This window comes from Periophthalmus magnuspinnatus, chromosome 6, assembly GCF_009829125.3.
Source record: "Periophthalmus magnuspinnatus isolate fPerMag1 chromosome 6, fPerMag1.2.pri, whole genome shotgun sequence".
Taxonomy (NCBI): domain Eukaryota; kingdom Metazoa; phylum Chordata; class Actinopteri; order Gobiiformes; family Gobiidae; genus Periophthalmus; species Periophthalmus magnuspinnatus.
In genome coordinates, this window is record NC_047131.1 from 8,627,638 (window position 1) to 8,648,707 (window position 21,070).

Below are 21,070 nucleotides of genomic sequence, written 5' to 3' on the forward strand. Positions count from 1 at the left end.
TATAGTTTTAGATCATTAAATGATTATCTAAAACATTTCAGCCACAAAATCATAGTTAGCTGCGTGTAGATTGTGACTTGTACATTTTTTTTTACATGTCAGTCAACGTCGCATCACGTCCCATTTCCCTCAACACGCAAAACACGAGCTCCTCGAGTATTTTAGATCAAAATATGAACTTTCTACCAGTGAAAATGTTATACTTAAACCGATTAATTTTATATTTAGTGGAGGAATAACGCACGCATTCAGCAAAAAGTGACGAAATAGTGGATTTCCGTGTTTTCGGGGCTCGATAGCTTCGGTCTGATCAGAAGGCGGATTGTTTGACAGAAATGGGGAAAGTTTAGCTTCGTAACAGCAAAAACAAACACCATGGCCTCAGTTCTGGTGAGTAAAACTGATTCAAATGGTAATAGAGTGAGTTATTCGTAGGTGACGGTGGTGCTGTTGTAGTTTGGGAGGAAACGCTGAGTCCGGAGGCTTTTGTTAAGTAGATTTCCTGAAGGAGCTGTCAGATGGGTTTACCTGGAGCTGGTCATCTGTGCAGAGGATAAATGCAGAGAAAGCTGTGGAAAAAATGGCATACGCTCTGATACATTTAAATAGTCATCTTTTATATGTTTAGTACTGGAGAGTGAATCTGCTGTACATATATTTAACACATTAATCATCATAAACAAAATGAAAGTCCAGATCAAACAGTAAGGCTGGCTCTAAAATAAGTCCTGAACATAAACAATCACAGATCTTCACTCTAAAACTATCGTAATGCATTTGTGTGCTAACTTATTTATTACTTATTATTACTTATTAACTGGCCTCTTCTGTTATTCTTTTACCGTAGTTTACATGTCATGGAAATGTGAAAGTTATTATTTTTCATTTGTAGAACTTTTGGCTGTATGTAATAATGCAATAAATGTTTTGTTTTTTGTTTTGTTTTGTTTTTCATCATAGGAAAAAACATACAGAATTTAGAGTCCTGATTTGTGCTGTTTGTTTAAAATGCTGTACCTAAAATCTGCTTTTATCTTTAAGGAGGACCCTGCTCTGGAGAGGCACTTCAGAGGCCACAAAGACACAGTGACATGTTTAGACTTCAGCCCAAATGGCAAACAGCTCGGTAAAAGACAATCCTCTGCTCCATCTGACTGTCTCCTCTGCATCCTTTGCTCCATTTGACCCTCTCCTCGGCATCACTCTCCCTCTGTACCATATTCTTTGTCCTTAACTAACATTTAATGCGCAATGTGAGTTGTGTTAAGGCACTGCAGGCTTTTTGTTTAAATGTCTTGCTGCATTTTATTGACATATCAGATACAAAAATGCCTAAAAGTGATTTCTTACATTTAATTTAGTATCTGAGTAAACTAAATCTAACTGAAGTTTGGCCTCATTTAAATGTTTGTTGTTGTTTTTTTTTTGTTAAATATGTAATAAATGGGGCTTTCAATTGAATATCAACAAATCCTTCTGTGTGATCTGTCAAGATCTTATTAAGGACAAGACTGGAAAGTTTGGTGTATGTAGGCGCTACTTTATGAAAATGAAATGTTAAAAAAAACTGAGAGAGCAAACTGACCAAAAAAACAAAAACAGAAAAAAAAGAGTTTTGCTTAAATTCTGTCTCATCCATGGTCTCCTCTCCCTCGTTCAGCATCTGGTTCGGTGGATAAGAGTTTGATCGTGTGGAACCTGCCGCATAAATCCAGGGCATACAGATTCTTGGGACACAATGACATCGTCACTGCTCTACAGTTCTGTCCTTTTGGGAGGTTGGTCGCCTCCTGCTCCAAAGACAGAACCGTGCGACTGTGGACACCCTGCATGTAAGTGTTGTTTTTGCTGACCTATAGCTGACCTGTAGTTGTTTTTGTTGACCTGTAAGTTTCATCGTGGGGCTTTGTAGAGCTTAAAGCCCCACCATGTAACTTTTAGCCAAAAATTAGGATGTTTTCTTTCTTAAATGTTTTTGTAATCAAACGTAAACAAACATGTGACCTTACTGTGACTGGGCTTGCATCTCCACAAACCTGACAGGAAGAGGGCTTTTTCCTGCTTGTTTCCATAGAACTGTTGTTCCTATGGTTATAATATGCCACAGTATGGCATAAAACATATCTATCCCCATGGAGAATGTTCCAAAATATCATTTTAACTTTTTGTTTTCATAGAAACATGGGGGTGACATACCTCAGGACCTCAGAAAGTTACATAGTGTTCATTTAATGCATTGAATTGTCTTATATTACCTTTTAGCTCTCTATAGTGTAGTGTAGTCTCATAAGTATAACAGTGTCATACTGTGGAACATGCCAGGTAAAGCTGGACAACTCCATGGAGACAAGTAGAAAACTTAGTGCATCTTTAAACATGAATCACAATTATCTATTCTTCTTCTACAGGTTAACTTTTGGGTTAAAGTTAGACACAAATACTTGTTTCAAATTATTGTGAGTTGAATTTTTACTTGTAGAATGTTAATATAAATATTCTTCTTTCCATATTCCAAAGGCTGAACAGAAGTAACATCAGATTTGCATATATTTTTGTGTTTTTCAGGAAAGGGGAGTCGACAGTGTTCAAAGCTCACTCAGCCGCGGTGCGCAGTGTGTCTTTCTCCCATGATGCTTTGCGACTGGTCACGTCATCAGACGACCGATCCGTTAAAGTCTGGAGCGTTCCGAGGCGCTGCTTCCTGTTTTCCCTCAACCAGCACACCAACTGGGTCCGCTGTGCTCGGTAACCCCAGGATACGACACTTTTAATCCATTAGGGGTCAGAATTATGAAAAATTCCTTTCAGCTGACAACAATCATGTCTTTGGGGTTGAATAATGGCACCACTTTCTGTTATGAAAGAATTTCTGTTAAGAGAAGACGCAGAACTTTGTGCCAGTTTTTTGTTTCATGTGGATAGACCTAGGAATTAGTGTAAATTTCAGACTTTAGAGCACACCTGAATATAGGCCCAACACTTGCTTTTTAAAAAACAGCAGTACAGCACTAACACGACAGTAACATGGGATGAACATGTCTGCATGTTTAGAAAATAAAACAGCATCAGCATGGACCATCTGCTTTCATTTCCTCTGAAAGCTTTTGTTGTCTGTTTACATTGACTGAGTTCTTCCCGCTGCCCCTGCCAACATCGCCCCATCGATTAATTGATGCCAAACTTACATGCAGTGGCTCTATTTCCTTCTTTGATGCCAGATCCATTGCCTTTAACTTAAAATCTGCATAATTTGCATTTCTTTGCGTGTTTTCCATGATGAGGATGTGTGCATGATTCACAAAATGACAGTTCAAAATCAAAACTAATGTGTTCCCCACGTCTGTCTCACTTTTTGCATTTACAGCTATAGGCCTCAGGGTTCAAAGTGTGGGGAAAAAGGAGCGGCTTATACTCCGAAATTTACATACAGAGATATTAAGCTTAAAGCAATTAACAATTTATACCAAAATATTATATCTTTTGGATGGGTAAGAGTCCTCAAAATATCACATCTAACAGGAAGCTGAAACCCACAGATAGTTAGTTTACAACAGTACAAATGATCCCAACCTCTTGAATGAATTTCACACAGTTTTTTTTTTTTTTTTTTGGTAAATGCTTTTAAATGCATATAGTGATCCTGATATTCCCTGGTTTAGATTCTCTCCTGACGGGCGGCTGGTGGCTTCCTGTGGAGATGATCGTTCAGTTCGAGTCTGGGACACAAACTCCAAACTCTGCATCAACGTCTTCAGCTGCTCTGGGTCAGAAACAGGACTGACTTGGAGGAAACCCACCCAGACACAGGGAGAGCATGCAAACTCCACACAGAAAGACCTGGGTGGCCTGGGAGTTTAACCCCCAACCCTCTTGTCAACCCAAATGCCAAACACTTCACTGTGCCACCCAGTAATGATAATATACATGACAAAAGCAGTGTGCTTGACTGACACACAAATACATGAATATAACATAAAAGAACAGTGTGTTGTTTGAGGGAGTTTCTTGTGAGTACATTGACAGTGAACTTGCTCTCTCCTCTTGTTCCTGCCGCAGTCCCGTCTCCTCTGTGGACTTTAACTCCAGTGGGACGTGTCTGGCCTCCTCAGGCTCTGACAGCATCATAAGGATCTGGGACCTGAGGACCAACAAACTGCTGCAGCACTACCAGGGTACAGGACATCACTGTGTTTACAGGACATCACTGTCTTTATGTACAGGCTGAGCTCATGATGCTCTGGGTACTACTTCTACTACGACTACTTCTACTATGCCTACTTCTACTACTAATAATAATTCCTTACACAATGACTGAACTGTCCGAACGGGAATCACTCCCTCAACCGTCAAGTTTCGTAGACAGGGGCGCATAGTAAAAATAATTGTACTTGCATTAAACTTTGTCAAAATGTTAGATCTATAAACAGGACACTGCAAATCGATCACCTTTCAGAAAACATAAAACCCTTATGTTCTTATAATGTTAGTGTTTGTATCCCTCTTGTCCCAGTGCACTCTGCAGAGGTCCACAGCGTCGCGTTCCACCCATCAAACCACTTCCTGATCAGTGCATCAGCCGACAGGACGGTCAAGATCATGGATCTGCTGGAGGGACGTCTCATCTACACCCTCCATGGACACAAGGTGGCACCACAGCTCAGGCTTTTTTGCACAGTTACTTTACCCAAATCAGGTTTAGCATCAAAATTTGTCGTTTTCTAGATAAGCTAAGTTTGATCACTAAGTACTTTGCCTTTTAGTAAGAAAAGTGCCAAAAATATAAAAGATGTCATAAGGAAAAAAAAGTCCAAAATGGCTAAAAACTAAGGACAAGGCATGTTTTATTGTGTTTATATTATTTTCTTTAAAGGAGCGCTATGTTCAGAGTCTAACCCCCGCTTGTTTCCATGGAGATGATATACGATGTCATATCACCTAAAACTGATTTTTGTTTTTTTTGTTTTTTTGCAGGAAGCCGTTCTCTCTGTGGCTTTTTCTAGAACCGGGGAGATGTTTGCCTCAGGAGGAGCTGATGCTCAGGTGAGACATGAATCATGTCAAAGCGAACCAAAGAAATTAGATTAAAATATGAAATCATACTTTTAGTCATCAAAATTAGCAAATAACGAAGTATGGTTTAGCATGTTAATATAACGTCTTGAAGAACTAGCATGCTAGGGCTAAACTGGGACCAACCCGGGACCAACCCGGGACCAAACCGGGACCAAACCGGGACCAAACCGGGACCAAACCGGGACCAAACCGGGACCAAACCGGGACCAAACCGGGACATGTTTACTTGGCTCTCTCCAGATTGGTACGTTCAGCACTCTGAACAGAGTTCTACATATCAATCTGGGATGCCTCTCACTGAAAGCATTCAGATTGGAGCGCTCAAACAAATACTTTTCATTGATTGATTGAAAAACGTTAGAATTCGTCTTGCTGGCAAAGATCAGAACATGTGTTATTGCATAAGAATCGTTAATTTCTCACTTGTTTTTGTCATTTCCAGGTGCTGTTGTGGAGGACAAACTTTGACCGTGTGTGTTACCAGGAGATGCTCCAGGGACACATGAGAAGAACCACTCCAGACCCTCCTCCACACCTCAGCGACATCCACCCACGGAGCCCCCACCTGCACAGGCCTGAGTCTGCTGATATACAGGTGAGACCAAGAAGTATACTATACCAGAGTCTGCTAATATACAGGTCAGTTCAGCAAATATACTGTACCAGACCACTTGAGTCTAATACAGGTAGGACCAGCCCCCGACCAGCACAAGCCTGAGTCTGCTGATATACAGGTGAGTCCAGGAAATATACTGCACCCATCTCAATATACAGCTGACTCCAGGAAATGTAATGTACCAGGCTCAGTGACTCTATTTTCTAATCTGCCCATTAACAAAAGCTTCAGGGCAGATGAGAATTCTCAGGTGGAATTTGCTGTTTAACTGTCACATTACAATTTTCTTAACCTGGTTTATGGTTAACATCTCTGTAATTACTCGTCCTATCCACATGAAACTGGAATTGGGTATATTTTTTTATACCTGTACTTTCTAAAGAAAAATCTGTTCCTTTTCCTTGTGTTAATCATTAATCATATAGGACCAAAAAAATATTAATTATATTTGATAATAGCATATAAAGAAAAACTGTAGATTTGAATCACTCCTTTGGGGTGACACTGCCCTAGAACTTTTTAATGAAGCTCTCACAAGACCCACCAGAAGTCAAAAGAAATCGATTTTTTGGAACAAATCTGACAATGTCGTCTTTTGTTTTACAGATCTGTCAGTCGGTGGCAGACACACAGACCGCAGACCCACATGTGGTCGAGATGGGACAGACTTTCTCCTCAAAGGTCAGAACCTGTTTAATACTTACTTTTATAGTGGTCACGCTTCAGCATGTGTCCAGCAGGTGGCAGTGTTCACCAACATCCTTTTCAAAGAGCTTAGAAAGTAGCATTTTAACATCAGCAGTCAAAAGTTTGGACACACTTTTTCATTTATGTTTCTTCTTTTTTCCATGATTATTTACACTATATTCTCAGTGAAGCATCAAAACTCTGACTGACACATGTGGAACGTAGCAAACTGAGCAAATGCAGCTCGATGCTCAAACAAAGACACTCCTCTTATTGGTCAGTGTCAGCGAGACTCATCATGACTGGCTCCTGTTTTATAATAATGAAGCCATCCTGTCCGAAAACATGTCCCAACCAGCTCCAGCTCCTTTTCATTATAGGCGTTTGACGTTCAGAACTGTGGGCGGAGATAGGTGATGGGTGCAAACAGAAATTTTCGGAGCACTCAAGGCTCAAATACAGGACAATACTGGATTACTGAAATATGACTTGATGTGTTTGAGGGAAGACCTTTACTACAGGGTTAAGAGTAAAGTTTAATCTGCAAATGTTAATAGGTTAATAGCACACATGCACACTCTCTCACACACACATACACACCCCCGCACACACACACACACGCACACACACCTAAGCTTTAGTCTGGGATCAGGGCTGTGACTCAGGACGTTCCTTTGATCACCCACATGGAGCCTCAGGACATCCGAGTGCTCCTCTGAGTGTGTGTCTGAGTGTGTGGAACAGAGGGAGGGGAGAGGAAAGAAAGAGAGGAGGAACATGGTAGAGGGAGAGGAGAGAAAGTGAGGAAAGATAAAGCGGTAAAGAAAGACAGACAGAGAGAAGAAGTGGGAAAGAAAGGAGAGAGGGAGGTTTCAGCGGGGAGAGGGAGCAAGGGAGGTAACATAAGGGGGTGGAGAGGAGAGAAACATGGAAGAGGGAGACAGAGGGAGTGAAAAGGGAGAGAGATGGGAGGGAGAGAGGGGCGAATGAGAGAGAGAGGAGGAGAAAGAAGAGGGGGTTGTGGAGGGGAGGGAGAAGGGGGATTCAAGGGGAAGGAGGAGGAGAACGTGGAGGAGAGAGAGGGGAGAGGGGATGAAACATGGCCCAAGGATAGAGGGATGATGGTGGATGGGGAGAGAGAGGTAGAAATATAGGGGGTGGGAGAGAGATTAAGAGATGAAAGACAGAAAAGTGGAGGAGAGAAGAGGAAGAAAGGCATCAGAGAGAGAGAGGGGGGAGAGAGGGACGGGAGAGAATGAGAGAAAGAGGGAAAGAGGACAGAGAGAGAGGCGGGTTGTGGAAAAGAGAGAGGGGATTTAGGCGGACGGAGGAGGAGAACGTGGAGGCGAGAGAGAGAGGGAGGGTATTCAGAAGGCGAGAAAGAGGGGATGAAACATGGCCCAGGGATAGAGAGATGATGGAGGATGGGGAGAGAGAGGTAGAAATGTAGGGGATGAGAGGGCGATTAAGAGATGAAAGACAGAAAAGTGGAGGAGAGAAGAGGAAGAAAGGAGGGAGAGACGGAGGTGAGGGAACGAGATAAAGAAGGAAAGAGACAAAGAGAGAGGCGGCGAGGCGTCAGTAACAGAATTATTCAGACGAGCTCACAGACAAACAGCTTCAGTCATGTGACCTCTGCTCACACCAGTGCAAGGCCCGACGGCACGACGGCAGAATGACCCCAGACTGTGGACTGTTTTTAGACGGTTTATTTTAAAAGAACATTTATTACTCCAATGAGAAGGAGGTAACAATATACACGAGTAGTATATGGAATTATGTAGGAAAGAAAAAACATGTAATAACTCTACTAAAAATGTGTTTCTTTTTTATATTCAAGTATCCACACAAACAGGAGCAGATCAGAGCAATGACGTGTTGAATACAGCAGAATAAAGATTACTCAAACATGAATCACTAGAACTACAACTTTGAGTGGGAGCTGTAACATGGCTAAAAGCTCTTTAAAAAGTGTAATTGTAGTAAAATGCCAAACGTTGCTAAGATCGTACAAGACCGTCCCTCCTCCTTAGGGTCATTAATTATATTTTTCACCATGTTGACGATGTTCTGCTATATGGTATTACTTATGCATCTTTCATTAATTCAATTTCATATGTTTTTATTGTCAGAAAATACTTGGTTTGCTGTAGGTACCTGCTTGTTTCCATGGAGACTGCTAAGTTTAATGCCATGTGGATCATTCCAGGCAAAACAACAACAACAACAACATCTCCATTTGCACCTTTTAATATCGTTAATTAGGGATGTATGATCTGATTCTGGTATCGGATATCGGCTTCCAAATATTGGTTCAGTCGATATCTTGGCTGGACATAAGAATCGATGTAATAAGACGATTTACTGGTCGTACTTTGCCCGGAAAGTCTCAGTTTGTTTGAATTGTTCTGTAGTTACGTGAGGTATAAATAGCAGCTTCATAACACATTTGGATCAGTTTTGTCTTATTTTATTTTTGTTCAAAGTAAAAAAGTGTAGTTTTCAGTCTCTGCAATGGTATCGGTTGATATTGGGATATTGGGTATCGGTATCGAAACTGAAAAAAAGCTGTTAATCACTAATATCAGTTAATTGTAGGAAATGTGTTAGTCTTTTTTTTTTACATTTTATTGTTCTTTTTGTATTTTATATTCTATTTCTCTACTGTTCATTTGCAGTATAGTGTTAGTAAGAGTCTGTAGTTAGCAGAAGTACTAGTATTTTGGATGGTAGTATGAAGTACAAAGTGATAGTGACAGTGACCACAGGCCTGAATGAGTTTAATTTGACATTCACGTTTCTATTTAAAGTAAAGTGAGTATTTTTAGCCCTGCGTGTGCTGACGGTTACATCACATCTGTGGACATGGGGTGTATATGTCAGGGGCTTGGCAGTGGTGCATTGTGGGAGGAAAATGGCGGCGCGTGGCTCTATTTTTAGTTTTGGTGGATGTCCCAGGGGGCGCCGCGGAGCACGTGAGTTTAGCCTCGTTTCTGCTCGGTTCATTTCTCCTCCTCAATGAACTCACATGGTTCTGTTTACTCTGAACACAGGCGACAACACGGCACTTTATGTGAATGGGAAAAAAATAGTAAATATTCAAACCTTTATGTAGACTGTTTTGGGAGGTGATGTCATGACGATTAAAAAAAAAAAAAAAGTGTTTAAATATTACATTGGCTCTAAATCATAAATCTGATGTTCCGTTTAAACATGGGTGACAGTATCTCCATTGGTAGAGTGTTTGTGCACTGATCTGAGGGTCGCAACGTAAACATTATTGGTTGAGCAGTTGTCGGTTTCTGTTCTGTTGCATGAAGAACAGGCGCAGGTTCTGTAGATCTTTATTGTTGTTACAGCAATCTGATTAAAGGCAGTGTCCAGCAAAATTCCAAGGAAAGTCTAAAGGAGAGTCTAATGTAGGGTCTAAAGTGGGGTCTAAAGGAGAGTCTAAAGGAGAGTCTAAAGGAGAGTCTAATGTAGGGTCTAATGTAGGGTCTAATGTAGGGTCTAATGTAAGGTCTAAAGTGGGGTCTAAAGCAGAGTCTAACGCAGTGAGATTGCACCAGTGTTTTAAATCTTCCCTTCGTTGGAGTCATCTACTTCTGTATGAAAAGAGGCTACAGAGAAGAAATGCAGCCTTGACCAAAATGACTGAAATGTAGCTCCTGTGATTATGAGAAATGACAACTGTTACATGGGAAACAGAACGTTTTGTACCTTTGTAAGAAAGTAAGCAGTGTATTATATTTGTATATTCTTCACACGGTCCACTGACACACTGACACTGGTTGGCGATGCGATTCCAGCTCCCACAGTTGAATGCTGTCGTTGTGTCCTTGGGCAAGACACTCGCACCCAGTGTCTGTGAATGTGTGTGTGAATGTGTGTGTGAATGTGTGTGTGAATGTGTGAGTGGTTCCTTGATGTAAAGTGCTTTGAGCCTTGAAGGTGGAAAAGCACGATATAAAATCATTATCCAATTTCACAAGTTGTCAGGTCAGAACTGTTTAGTTTCATCTGTTAACAAAGTCCGATGAGAGTAATCTGAACTACTTTTGATCCTTTCCCACCTCTCTTCAGGTTACAGGTTAGACCGGGGGAATGGTGACCCCGCTCACATTAAGAATGCTCAACAAAACCTCAAAAAACATCTGCAATTGTGCAAATGTAAGATTAATGCTGTACTGTGGAACATTCCAGACAAAGTAATAACATCTCCACGGAGACAAGCAGGTGGCAGACTCAGGGGTATGCTCAGTGTTTTATTTGGGTTATTCTTGGTTCATTTTGAAGTCACCGTCCTCTTGCTTAAGTACACTGTTGGCTGAGTGTTCTGCTTGTGTGTCTGGAGATGTTTCCGAGGATTGAGTTTCCCAAAGTGAGACGGGTTTAAACCAGAGAAGGTCAGAGACAGAGACAGAAGAGACCAAGAGACAAACTTAGAATCACACAAACATCAAACTACATGGAGCTTATTTTAAAGAGGGGATATTACGCTAAATCAACTTTTTGGAGCTTTCTACCTTAATTAATACCATAGTTATAATATTCCTCATCAAAAACATGCCTGGAGAGGTTTTAGATGTCATCCATACATGTTTGAGTAATATAGTGATCTCTCCCGGGCCTATCCGAACCCTCCTAACGGTTAACTGTACGAGCCAAAACTCCGCCCACAACCCTACGTCGCCCATGCTCCCTCAATTCTCGATAAATACATAAAAATATGATTCAAAACTATAAACTACAACTTCACAAACCTGATGTGATGTGCAGTGGTTTCATTAGTGGGTTACATGCCGATTGTGGTGTGATGGCGCTCTGCAGGGGGAGCAAAATAGAAGACTCAGGACGTCACAAACTAAAATGAAACTAATTAAACATGTTGATATGTTGTTTTCAGTGAAGGTGCAATATGTAACTTTTCTGGAGAAGGGTCTACCACCTGCTTGCCTCCATGGAGATGTTATTGCTTTGCCTGTAATGTTCCTCAGTATGACATTAAACTGATCAATTGTATATTTATTCAGTTACACACGGTTGGAATTCCAAATATGTGCCTTGACCGCAGATTAGCCCCTATAACTGACTTTGACTGGAGCTGAACGCTGTGGGTGACGTCACACTCACTTAGTCCACTTCTTTACACAGTCTATAGTTGCCCCTTTTTCTCCCCTTTCTCTGTCTTTTTCACTCCCCCTCTCGCTCCTTTGCCTTGCCCTCTCCCTCTCTCTCCCCTCTCATCTCTCCATCCTCTCTAGCTCTCTCCCCTCATCTTCCCCTCTCTCCTCTTTCTCTGTCCCTTCTGTTTCCCTCTCCTCCCTCTCTCTCTTCCCCCTGCATCTCCCCTCTTCCTCCCTCTTTTAAGCTCTCTTTCCCCCTGTTGTCTCCCCCTTCCCCCTATCTCTCTCGTTCCCCCCCCAATATCTCCCCTTTGTCTCCCCGCTCCCATCCTCTTTCACTTTCCTCTCTCCCATCCTCCTTTTCCCTCCTTTTCCCTCCCTTTCGCTCTGTTCTCGTGCCTCGTCTCCTTTGGGGTTTCAAACGTGCGCCGTTTCCAGAGATGTTAAAAATAAACTCAGGTCTGTCCCGGTTTGCTCCAGAAATGCCTGAAGCCTTCAGTCTCCGTTCTTCAGTTTAAAACACCTGAAGCCTTTTGTCCCTGTGCTTCAGTTTAAAACACCTGAAGCCTTCTGTCCCTGTGCTTCAGTTTAAAACACCTGAAGCCTTCTGTCCCTGTGCTTCAGTTTAAAACACCTGAAGCTTTCTGTCCCTGTGCTTCAGTTTAAAACACCTGAAGCCTTTCGTCCCTGTGCTTCAGTTTAAAACACCTGAAGCCTTTCGTCCCTGTGCTTCAGTTTAAAACACCTGAAGCTTTCTGTCCCTGTGCTTCAGTTTAAAACACCTGAAGCTTTCTGTCCCTGTGCTTCAGTTTAAAACACCTGAAGCCTTTCGTCCCTGTGCTTCAGTTTAAAACACCTGAAGCCTTCAGTCCCTGTGCTTCAGTTTAAAACACCTGAAGCCTTCAGTCCCTGTGCTTCAGTTTAAAACAAATTGAATTGTTATTTGCCTTTGAAATGGTCCTGATTTCTTATCATTTTAGCTGTTGTGATCTCTGCTTTGTCTAAATCTGGCTGTATAACGCCATGGCTCAGGTCCATCAGGTGAAAGTGGTCTTTGAGTCCTCTTCATCGCGCTGAGGAGGAGGAGAGAATCAATCCGCCCACACAGTTCAATATTCACATCCTCCTCTTCATCCTCTGCAGCTCAAAATATCACAGACCAAACCACACGGCACCGCTGAAAAGTGGAAGTAAAAGGAATTTGTACAAAAACAGGGTTGAAAAAATTATTTAAAAAACATCAAACATCAGAAATCATTTTTACTTTAATTAGATTAGATTCAAGTTTAACATCATGACATTGTACAGTTTAATACACTGACGTTTAGCATGAAGTGCAATGAAGCTATTGTACTAGATAAAGAAAACACATTAAATAGGACAGAACACTAACAGGCTCTGTGCACAGCAGCGCCCGGCAACCCCACTGTTAGCGTCACTACTTCCTGTCCAATTGTATCACTCTGAGGTTTTTGCAGAGTCACACTAAAATGAATACATATTTTAAGAATGAATATGTCAGCGGAGGACAAATCTGTGTTTAGAAAGACAGATGATTGTGTCTCAGTGCTAATGCTCATGCTAATTTTGAAGCATAAAAATATTAAAACAGTGCCATGAACTGAAGCCCTCTGCACTTAAAACAAATTGGGTAGTCTTTATTTTCATTAATTTTAATTATAATATGTTGTTAGCATAAGCTTTGAGATACAGCGAGCCAGCTAGCATGCTGCTGTGCTCAGAGCCAATTAAGTTTAAAAATGTGATTTTCTATAATTTGAGTTTTTCTCCCATAACAGATGCTAGCAAAACTGTAATCTCTTTGTTGACTGTTTAGCTGTTTTGCCCACAGTAAAATGAGTTTGCTAAACACAAAATCCTTCCAAAACCTCATGTGAGTTTGTCATCATCCCTGGTCCAGCGTCACAAATTCACGTTAGCTGCTCAGAAATGCCCAGTTTGTGCCAATAACCGCAGTTAAACCTGTGTTTGTCCTCTCCTCGTCCAAATTGCGCTCGCTAATGCCTCTTTCCTGTATTACAAATGTATTCTGTTTTCATGTTTGTCCGATTTGCAGAGCTAAAGTTTTACACTAATCTTTACTCGTGGGAAACGTTAGCGAAAGTCTGCTAGCCGGATTTGGGCCACGGTTTGAAGTCATACATGGGACAGAGGTGCGATTGTTGTGAATGAACAAGAGGTGGACAGGTTTCCCACAGTGCTTTGCGGTTTTCTCTGGGGAATTAGCTTAAGTGCTACAAAGCTGATTAGCGTTTGTGTAGCAACGCGGCTAAGTAGCCAAGCGGATTTGTAGGACGCACACCTGCCCCTGGGACGCTTCCAGGAACATCAAACTCACTTCCTCCTCAGGGAACGGACAAGTGAGTGTTGCCCTTTCACCGAATTATAAACAACCCTGAAGATAATGTTTATTCAGATTAGAAGAACTCTAGAACTAGATACTCATTTGAACAGGTATCGATACTAAAACAGTCCCATTCACAGGACACAAATGAACGTTTCCTGAACAAAGACACATAGACCAGTATACACCATTGGACCACTTGTATTGTCTAAAGTAAGAGTGTTCTTTTTTATTATTACTATTGTGGGATTGGAATCGATATCGAGTCTATTCCTTAGTATCAAAATCGAGTTAGAAATTTTAATATCATCAAGTTTGTAGCCTGCTCATCTCAAATTATTATTCATCTAAATACATTTAAATAAAACAGAATATCAAACATTGTATTTCAACATTTTTTGGTTAGTAATGTCAGAAATGTGTACTTTTATATACAGTACGGTACATGTTTTCTTACTCTGTTGGCAATAAATTTGGTTAACATAAAACTTAAAAGAAAATAATGAGGGTACTTCTACAGTTACTACCTGCTCGTCTCATGAAAATGTTACTGCTTTGCTTAAAATGTTCCACAGTGGTACAACCTTATAGAATCCGTCTTTCATTTATTAATTACATTCAGTTACCTGTGTTTCTGTGACAAAGACACCCCCCCCTGTTGTGACCTTTGACCTCCCCAGAGCTCCCCTGTCAATCAAACCCACTGTAGACCGTATAGCTGCCACGTTCCAAATGGGAAGTGAACACGGGCGTACTTTCGGCTCCATCGACTCCTGACAAATTTAACCCAGAGAAACTGAAGATTGGGTCAAATGCACAGGATACGTTTCCCATAGAGACAATAAACTTAATTACACACAATCACAGACTAAATGTGGACCATGTTTCTAGTCCAGATTTTTTTGTCCCGTCAGCTGTACAGTAACAGTGCACCCATAACCTCATTACATTTGGATCAGATGAAAAAGTATTGAGTTCATACCAAGAACATCTCATAATCTGCTGATGTGTACTTGCTTTTCGAGTTGTTTACGTCAATGTCATCACTAATTAAAATCTTGGGACCAGGACTAAACGAATGTCCACCTTGCTGATCTAATTTGGTGTTTTTGGCTATAAATATTTGAATGCACCGCCTCATCTCTGGGCTGTAGATCCTGAGCTGAAGTGAGCGTTTCAGGTCAAAGATAACTGAGTCAAAGAAGGAGCAGTGAAAGGGGGCTTCTTCTCATTAGGTCCAATTTGAGAGGGAAAAAAGAGGGATAAAAATAGATGCAACTGGAGAGAGAGACCTTTGTATTGAAACCATGAGGATAACACATATTTGTTTGTCTACAAATCTCTCTACAAAAGTCTCTCGTTAGCTTCGAAAAGTGCTAATTAAAGGCTCTGTACCAGATTTTTTTTTTTTTTTTGCAAAATTGGTTCTGCTCCAGTACAGATATATTGTAATTAAGCAGCTCCAGAATGAGTCCACTGTGTGCTGTCTGTATCTACTGAAGCATTTTCTTGTCCAATAATCAGGAAGTACCCATTAGCATCCTAGTTGTTGTTAGCTTTACAACAGCAAAACTCCTTTTAAGCCTATAATGCCTCTCTCTGATCTGAATGGTCTCTATCTAAACCCCTTCTACCTCCAGGTTAACTTTACAAATTATTTTATCCTCAAAGGTTTCCTTGGTGATCTTTTCTTGACTAGTCGGCCATTTTGTTTCCTCTCACTTCGCTATGTGTTTGGTTTGCTCAGTTTCCTCATTGATTTGCATTGATCTCTAGGAAGCGATAGAGCTAGCTAGCATTGTTAGAAGGATTAGCCCATTTTAAAGCCCCTTACCTGGATTTAGCCGGATTATTAACATTTTAATGAACTTTCCCACAGACAAACACAAAACACTAAACTCAAACTCGCCAAAGGGATTATCGGCGGCAGCAGGCTTCAAATGACCTGCAACAAATTACAATAGACAATTTACTGCAGAAGTGAAAAGATAAGGAGTCAGTTAACACGATACAAAAATAAGATTTGAAAATAATGTTTAGGTTGAGAAATGTTCATGTTTGGACAACTGCTCTGGTTTAGTCCTGGTTTAGACCTAGTTTAGTCCTGGTTTAGAACAGCTCTTATGAGGTGTTCCAGGTCTTGGGGATGTTTAGTCCTGGTTGTACTGTTTTAGTTCAGACTTAGTCCGAGTTTAGACCTTTAGTCCTGGTTAAATTCTGGTTTAGTCCTGGTTTAGGGAACGTGTTCTTGGTCTCTAGTGGTCAGTAACCATCAGAGGTATTTTGGTTCTGGTTTAGTTCTGGGTTTGTCATGGGTTAAACCTGGGTTAGACCTTGGTTAGAATTGGGCGAGTCCTGGTTTAGACCTTTTTTAGTCCTTGGTTAGAATAGCAGTCCCGAGTTAGACCTGGTTAGACCTCCTTCTCTGCCTCTGTCACACCCTCTTTCTCTCTGTCTTCTCTCCCTCCCTCTTTGTAATTTTCTAGTCCTGGTTTAGACCTGGTTTGGATCTAGGTTAGACCCCTCTCTTCTCTCCTCTTTCCTCTCTCTAAATGTAATTTCCTAGTCCTGACTTAGTCCTGGTTTAGTTCTGGGTTAGACCTCGCTGTCTCTTCTCTCCTCTCCATCTTAAATGTATTTAACCCACACGAGCCTCAGCCCCCTGACCTCTGCCTTATCTACATCCATTCATACAGAGCGAGATCGCCTCTCCACAGAACTAACCGGTGACGTAAATCTATTTGTCTACATGAAAATAGATGCGGGTAACGCCATACAGAGGAACATTCCAGGCACTGACAACCACAACAAGGCAACAATGTAAAAATGGCCTAATATTGAACTGTCTTTTTTATCATTGTGAAATTAGACAATATGTTTTATTCATATTTCTTGTGTTATTTCTTGCAGTGTGTTTTGTACAGGCCACATCAAAGCTTATGAAAAACCCGGGTCCATTAAAACCTTTGGGGATTCCCTGTTCTGTTTACTGCCCCTGGTCACAACTCTCTCCTCATCTTAATCCTCCGCTCCTCTTTAAAAAGCGCTAAACAATCGCACCAAAACAAACCACTTTTCTGGACAATGGCGTTACCCGGGGAGACGGCTAACACTTGAAGCGCTTACAGACATGTTAGCTTTGAACTCCTAACGCTACCTCCATTTTTAGCTCCAGTGGGCGTCTCAAAAGCCATTGACCACAACAAGAGAGAGCGCGCACGAGCTAATTAGCCCTAGCGGCTAACAGCACACCTGAACTTTAGATAAAGGAAGGTTAGAAATAGATTATGAAATGAGTTGTGTAAGAGGCGACACTGACCTCATTCTTGTCCACAGCTTTGGACAAAATGTTGTTTTCAGTTTCTTCAATTGGTTCAATCAGTTCAACATTACATAAACCAACTATTTCTGTAGGTTTATAATGTGGACGACTATTTTAGGTGAGTCTTTCATTGTTTTAACACATAAGTCACGATTGACCCGTAGAGTTCTTCTCTTTGTTTGAGAACAGCGTCATACAGATCATGGGGTCAAACACAGATTAATAAAAAACTAAACACTGAGCTGGAATAGGGATGACGCCAGTATTGATATTTTAGATATATCAGATATCAGTCTCAAGATCGGTTCAGTCGATATCCCGCTTTGCTCTATATATCGTTGTAATAAGAGGATTTACTTACCAACATTGGCCCAAAACACCTTGTAATGTTGAACTTGTATTTTTTTCAAAGCTGTTCATATATTTCGATCTCTGCACTGGTATCGGGTGTCGACAGATACCTAAAGCCATAATATCGACGTCTGGGCTGGACCAGTTACAGGGCAGAGCCAAAGGTGACGCGCCCAAACAGACCAAATCAAACATGGCGACGCAGACAGACGTACTATTTTAGCAGAAATACAGACTTTAGTTGAACGGATTTAACTAAAGTTTAATTTTTCAATCTGACTGGAATGCGTCAATATTTTCCTATCGTTTTGAGTGAGAGCCGTCCCAGATAAACCATGCGTAGAGCTCAGTTTTACGGCGACACATATATCTGTCTGGGGCTATGGTGAATTGCCACTACTGTCAGAAAAAGAGATATTAGTTTTAGTATCCATGAGTATCTGCTTGTCGATACTTTCTTAATAACTATATCGTCTCATGGTGCAGTTTATACTTTTATTGAGTAACCCCTGAACATCAGACGTTTGAAACAACCCTCTGGTATTTATCAATGCAAGGGACTCAGATCAACAGTCTCTGGGTCAATGTCGCTGAAAGATGTTATTTTTCATTAATAAAAACATAGCAGAATTAATGTATTTCGGTTAAATCTACTCTCCAAAAACTAACCAAAATGTGAAGCTCCTGTTTCACCTTAACTTTACTTAAGCATTAATCATCAAATTTCCTTTCACTAAAATGTAATATTGACCTGTGTGATAATAAAACATACAATAAAAATCAGTTATTTTACTTGTGTGATGACATCGTTTTAAAGTAGTTTGAAATGTGAGTTTGGTAGAATCACATTTCTCACTTCTCGGCGCTTTACTCTGGACTGTGGCGTGTGGCTTTTGGTCTCTGGTCTCTGGACTGTCGTGTCTACACTTATACACACGCACTTGTATTGTGAATGTGTGTGTGTGTTTGTGCGTGTGTGCGTGTGTGTGTGTGTGTGTGGTCAGGAAGCTCTGGGCTTTTATGTGTCCTCTGCTCCTCTGAGGCAGGAAGTGTGAGCTCCTCTGTGGGCGGACGAGGCTGACCACAACAGCTGCAGGGTGAGAGAGAGGGATGGAGGGAGAGAAACATGGAGGGAGAGAAAGAATAAGGGGGAGAAGAAAAGAAAGAGAGAGACAGGGTTAGGTGCAGGAGAGAGGGGGGGCTAGTCTCGGGAAAATGTTAACGTGATTATACAGCGATCTGTTATTTATTCAATGTTTTTTATCACCAAATAAAACACCTGCTTGTCTCCATGGATACTGAAAAAGCTGCCCTAACCGTGCAGGGGGTCTGGGTGTTCTCCCCCAGGAAAAAACTGACAAAAATTGCGTACATTCCTATTCTCTGCTGCAATGTATTTGTTATTTTTGTCAATAATAATGAGCCTTTCTGGCCTAATATCAAAACCTTACATCAAACCATAGGCCTGAGTTCTGTTCTTTTAAACGCGTGCATAGTTATTTCATCTTTTGCATAAGCGTTGGTGTGTTTATCGTTTTGAACACATTTTTCTCACTTCTGCAGCAGCTCAGTTCAGATGGCTTTATTGTGAAAGGTGTGAACGGTGTTAAAAAAAACAGGAAATATCCACATAGCTGAATCTCCTTACTGCCACTCTGTCGTATTTGTCCTATGCAAAACACTAACTCCATTGAGAGAAAAAAGTTTCAGAAGCTTCCGTAAATAATTGAAGACAGCATTTGTCCAACAGTTTTTGTACTGATTCAAAGAAGCGTAAACACTTTATGATATTTATACTTTTATTTATTGTTGATGTACAGGGACAATATTTGCTTTTTTATTGGCCTTTGCTCCGGCCTAACCTCTCTCTCTCTTTGAATACAGTTCCTAAACGGGCGCTCGAAGTCTCGTGGCTCTGTGGTTAAAGCTAACGGACGGAGCAGAGGCGGAGCTAGCAGGAGGGCGGAGTCTGCGGCAGCCAATCAGAGAGGAGCAGAACAGGAAGAGCAAGCGGAGACTCATCGTTTGGACGTTCTGTCAGGGCATCCGGCTGCTCTCACATCTACACTCAAACACATCGTCACACAGCTGGATGTACTCACACAGGTACGGCTTAAAACTTTATGAAAACTCAGTGTGCGACATATTGAGCTTGTGATGGAACTTTATATAAACACTGTTACCATGGAGATCTGCAAAGTTTAAAACAGCGGCGCCAAATGCCCATAGAGATAGCTACAGGAAGTATTACAATAAACAATAACTCTGAAGACCACTTTTAAGGCCACTTTGAAGAAACCTTTTAGTCTCCATGGAGATGTTCTTGTTTTGCCGAGAATGTTCCAAAGTATGACATTAAACTTATCTATCTTCATGGAGACAAGCAACAGGTCAAGTATTTTATTTAGCAATGAAAACACAGAGTACTGAGTAAATGGAAGATACGTTTAGCATTTCCATGGAGACAAGCAGGTGTCAGATCCTCCACCAGAAAAGTTACGTATTGCATCTTTAATTCTTTTTTTCTTCCTCACAGACGGTGTCAGTTCTGGAGGAGCGTCTGACTCTGACTGAGGACAGACTGAAGGAGTGCCTCATAAACCAGTCTCATCTTTTGAGAAGCTTCCAGGATTTACAGACCAGACCAGCTCCAGAGACCGGACCAGCTCCAGAGACCGGACCAGCTCCAGAGACCGGACCAGCTCCAGAGACCGGACCAGCTCCAGAGACCGGACCAGACACTAGACCACATCCCAGGCCTAGACCACATCCCAGGACTAGACCAGATCCTGGGACCAGACCACATCCAGAGATCAGACTAGATCCCAGGATCAGTCCATATCTGGAGTCCAAAATGGATCCAAAATTTAGACCAGATTCAGGGACCAGACTTAAACCCAGAGAACAGCAGTGGGACAGTGATGACAGCAGCACGTGACCATTGACCTTTGACCCCACTGTGCAAAGCCTGGACCAAAGAGTGTGCTTTCCATTTGCGACTTCTCCATTTGGGATGTTTTTAGTTCATTTTAAATCCACCTGAGCTTCTCCTGATGAACCTGAATAAGTAAAAAATATATTTAAAAGTGCGAATAAATGTGACATGATCAAATGGACAATCTTTTTTTTATTTATTTTTGTAAATTTGTGCTGAGAGAAGTAAATCTATCTCTAATGTGTTCAATTGCATGTGAAACAACCTTAAAAACATGGATTCTGGCAAAGCAATAACATCTCTGTGGAAACAAGCAGATGGTAGGTCCTCCGCCAGAAAAAGTTACTTATTGTACTTTTTATATGTAAAATCCATTTTTCTTGTACATTTCTTTTACATTCAAACTGGTGTTATTGTTTGTGAGATAATTATGTAGAGAGAAAGATCAGGAATCTAACCCACAACCTCCTCACAGACGGGAGGAGACAGGATAACCACTCTGCCACATAAGTATTACTTTTCAAACTTTTGTGGGCCATAAAACTTGTTCCTAACCGCTTCTGTGTCAGCGTGACCTTCTCTTCCCCTCATTCGT

General features: G+C 41.3%; 1 protein-coding gene across 2 annotated transcripts; it reads left to right on the top strand.

Annotated features, from left to right (window-relative positions):
• Positions 1–118: 118 nt before the first annotated feature.
• poc1b (POC1 centriolar protein B) lies at positions 119–20,649 on the top strand. Of its 2 annotated transcripts, XM_033968319.2 has the most exons (12): positions 119–390; positions 1,042–1,126; positions 1,661–1,832; positions 2,566–2,745; positions 3,660–3,764; positions 4,057–4,172; positions 4,511–4,644; positions 4,972–5,040; positions 5,516–5,668; positions 6,296–6,370; positions 19,425–19,646; positions 20,077–20,649. In XM_033968319.2, exons 1-12 carry the CDS (start codon positions 376–378, stop codon positions 20,476–20,478), a joined length of 1,728 nt encoding a protein of 575 aa, XP_033824210.2. In that variant the 5' UTR covers positions 119–375; the 3' UTR covers positions 20,479–20,649. The 2 variants fall into 2 exon arrangements, with proteins under 2 accessions (XP_033824210.2, XP_055078387.1); XM_055222412.1 differs by lacking the exon at positions 1,661–1,832 and having other exon boundaries at positions 20,077–20,602.
• The last annotated feature ends 421 nt before the right edge of the window (positions 20,650–21,070 follow it).

What these genes read in the sequence shown, in the direction of transcription:
- poc1b (XM_033968319.2), top strand. An exon ending in CAGGAGGAGCTGATGCTCAG is followed by an intron (nt 5,041 to 5,515) that starts GTGAGACATGAA and finishes TGTCATTTCCAG; the next exon opens with GTGCTGTTGTGGAGGACAAA. An exon ending in GACAGACTTTCTCCTCAAAG is followed by an intron (nt 6,371 to 19,424) that starts GTCAGAACCTGT and finishes CTTTGAATACAG; the next exon opens with TTCCTAAACGGGCGCTCGAA.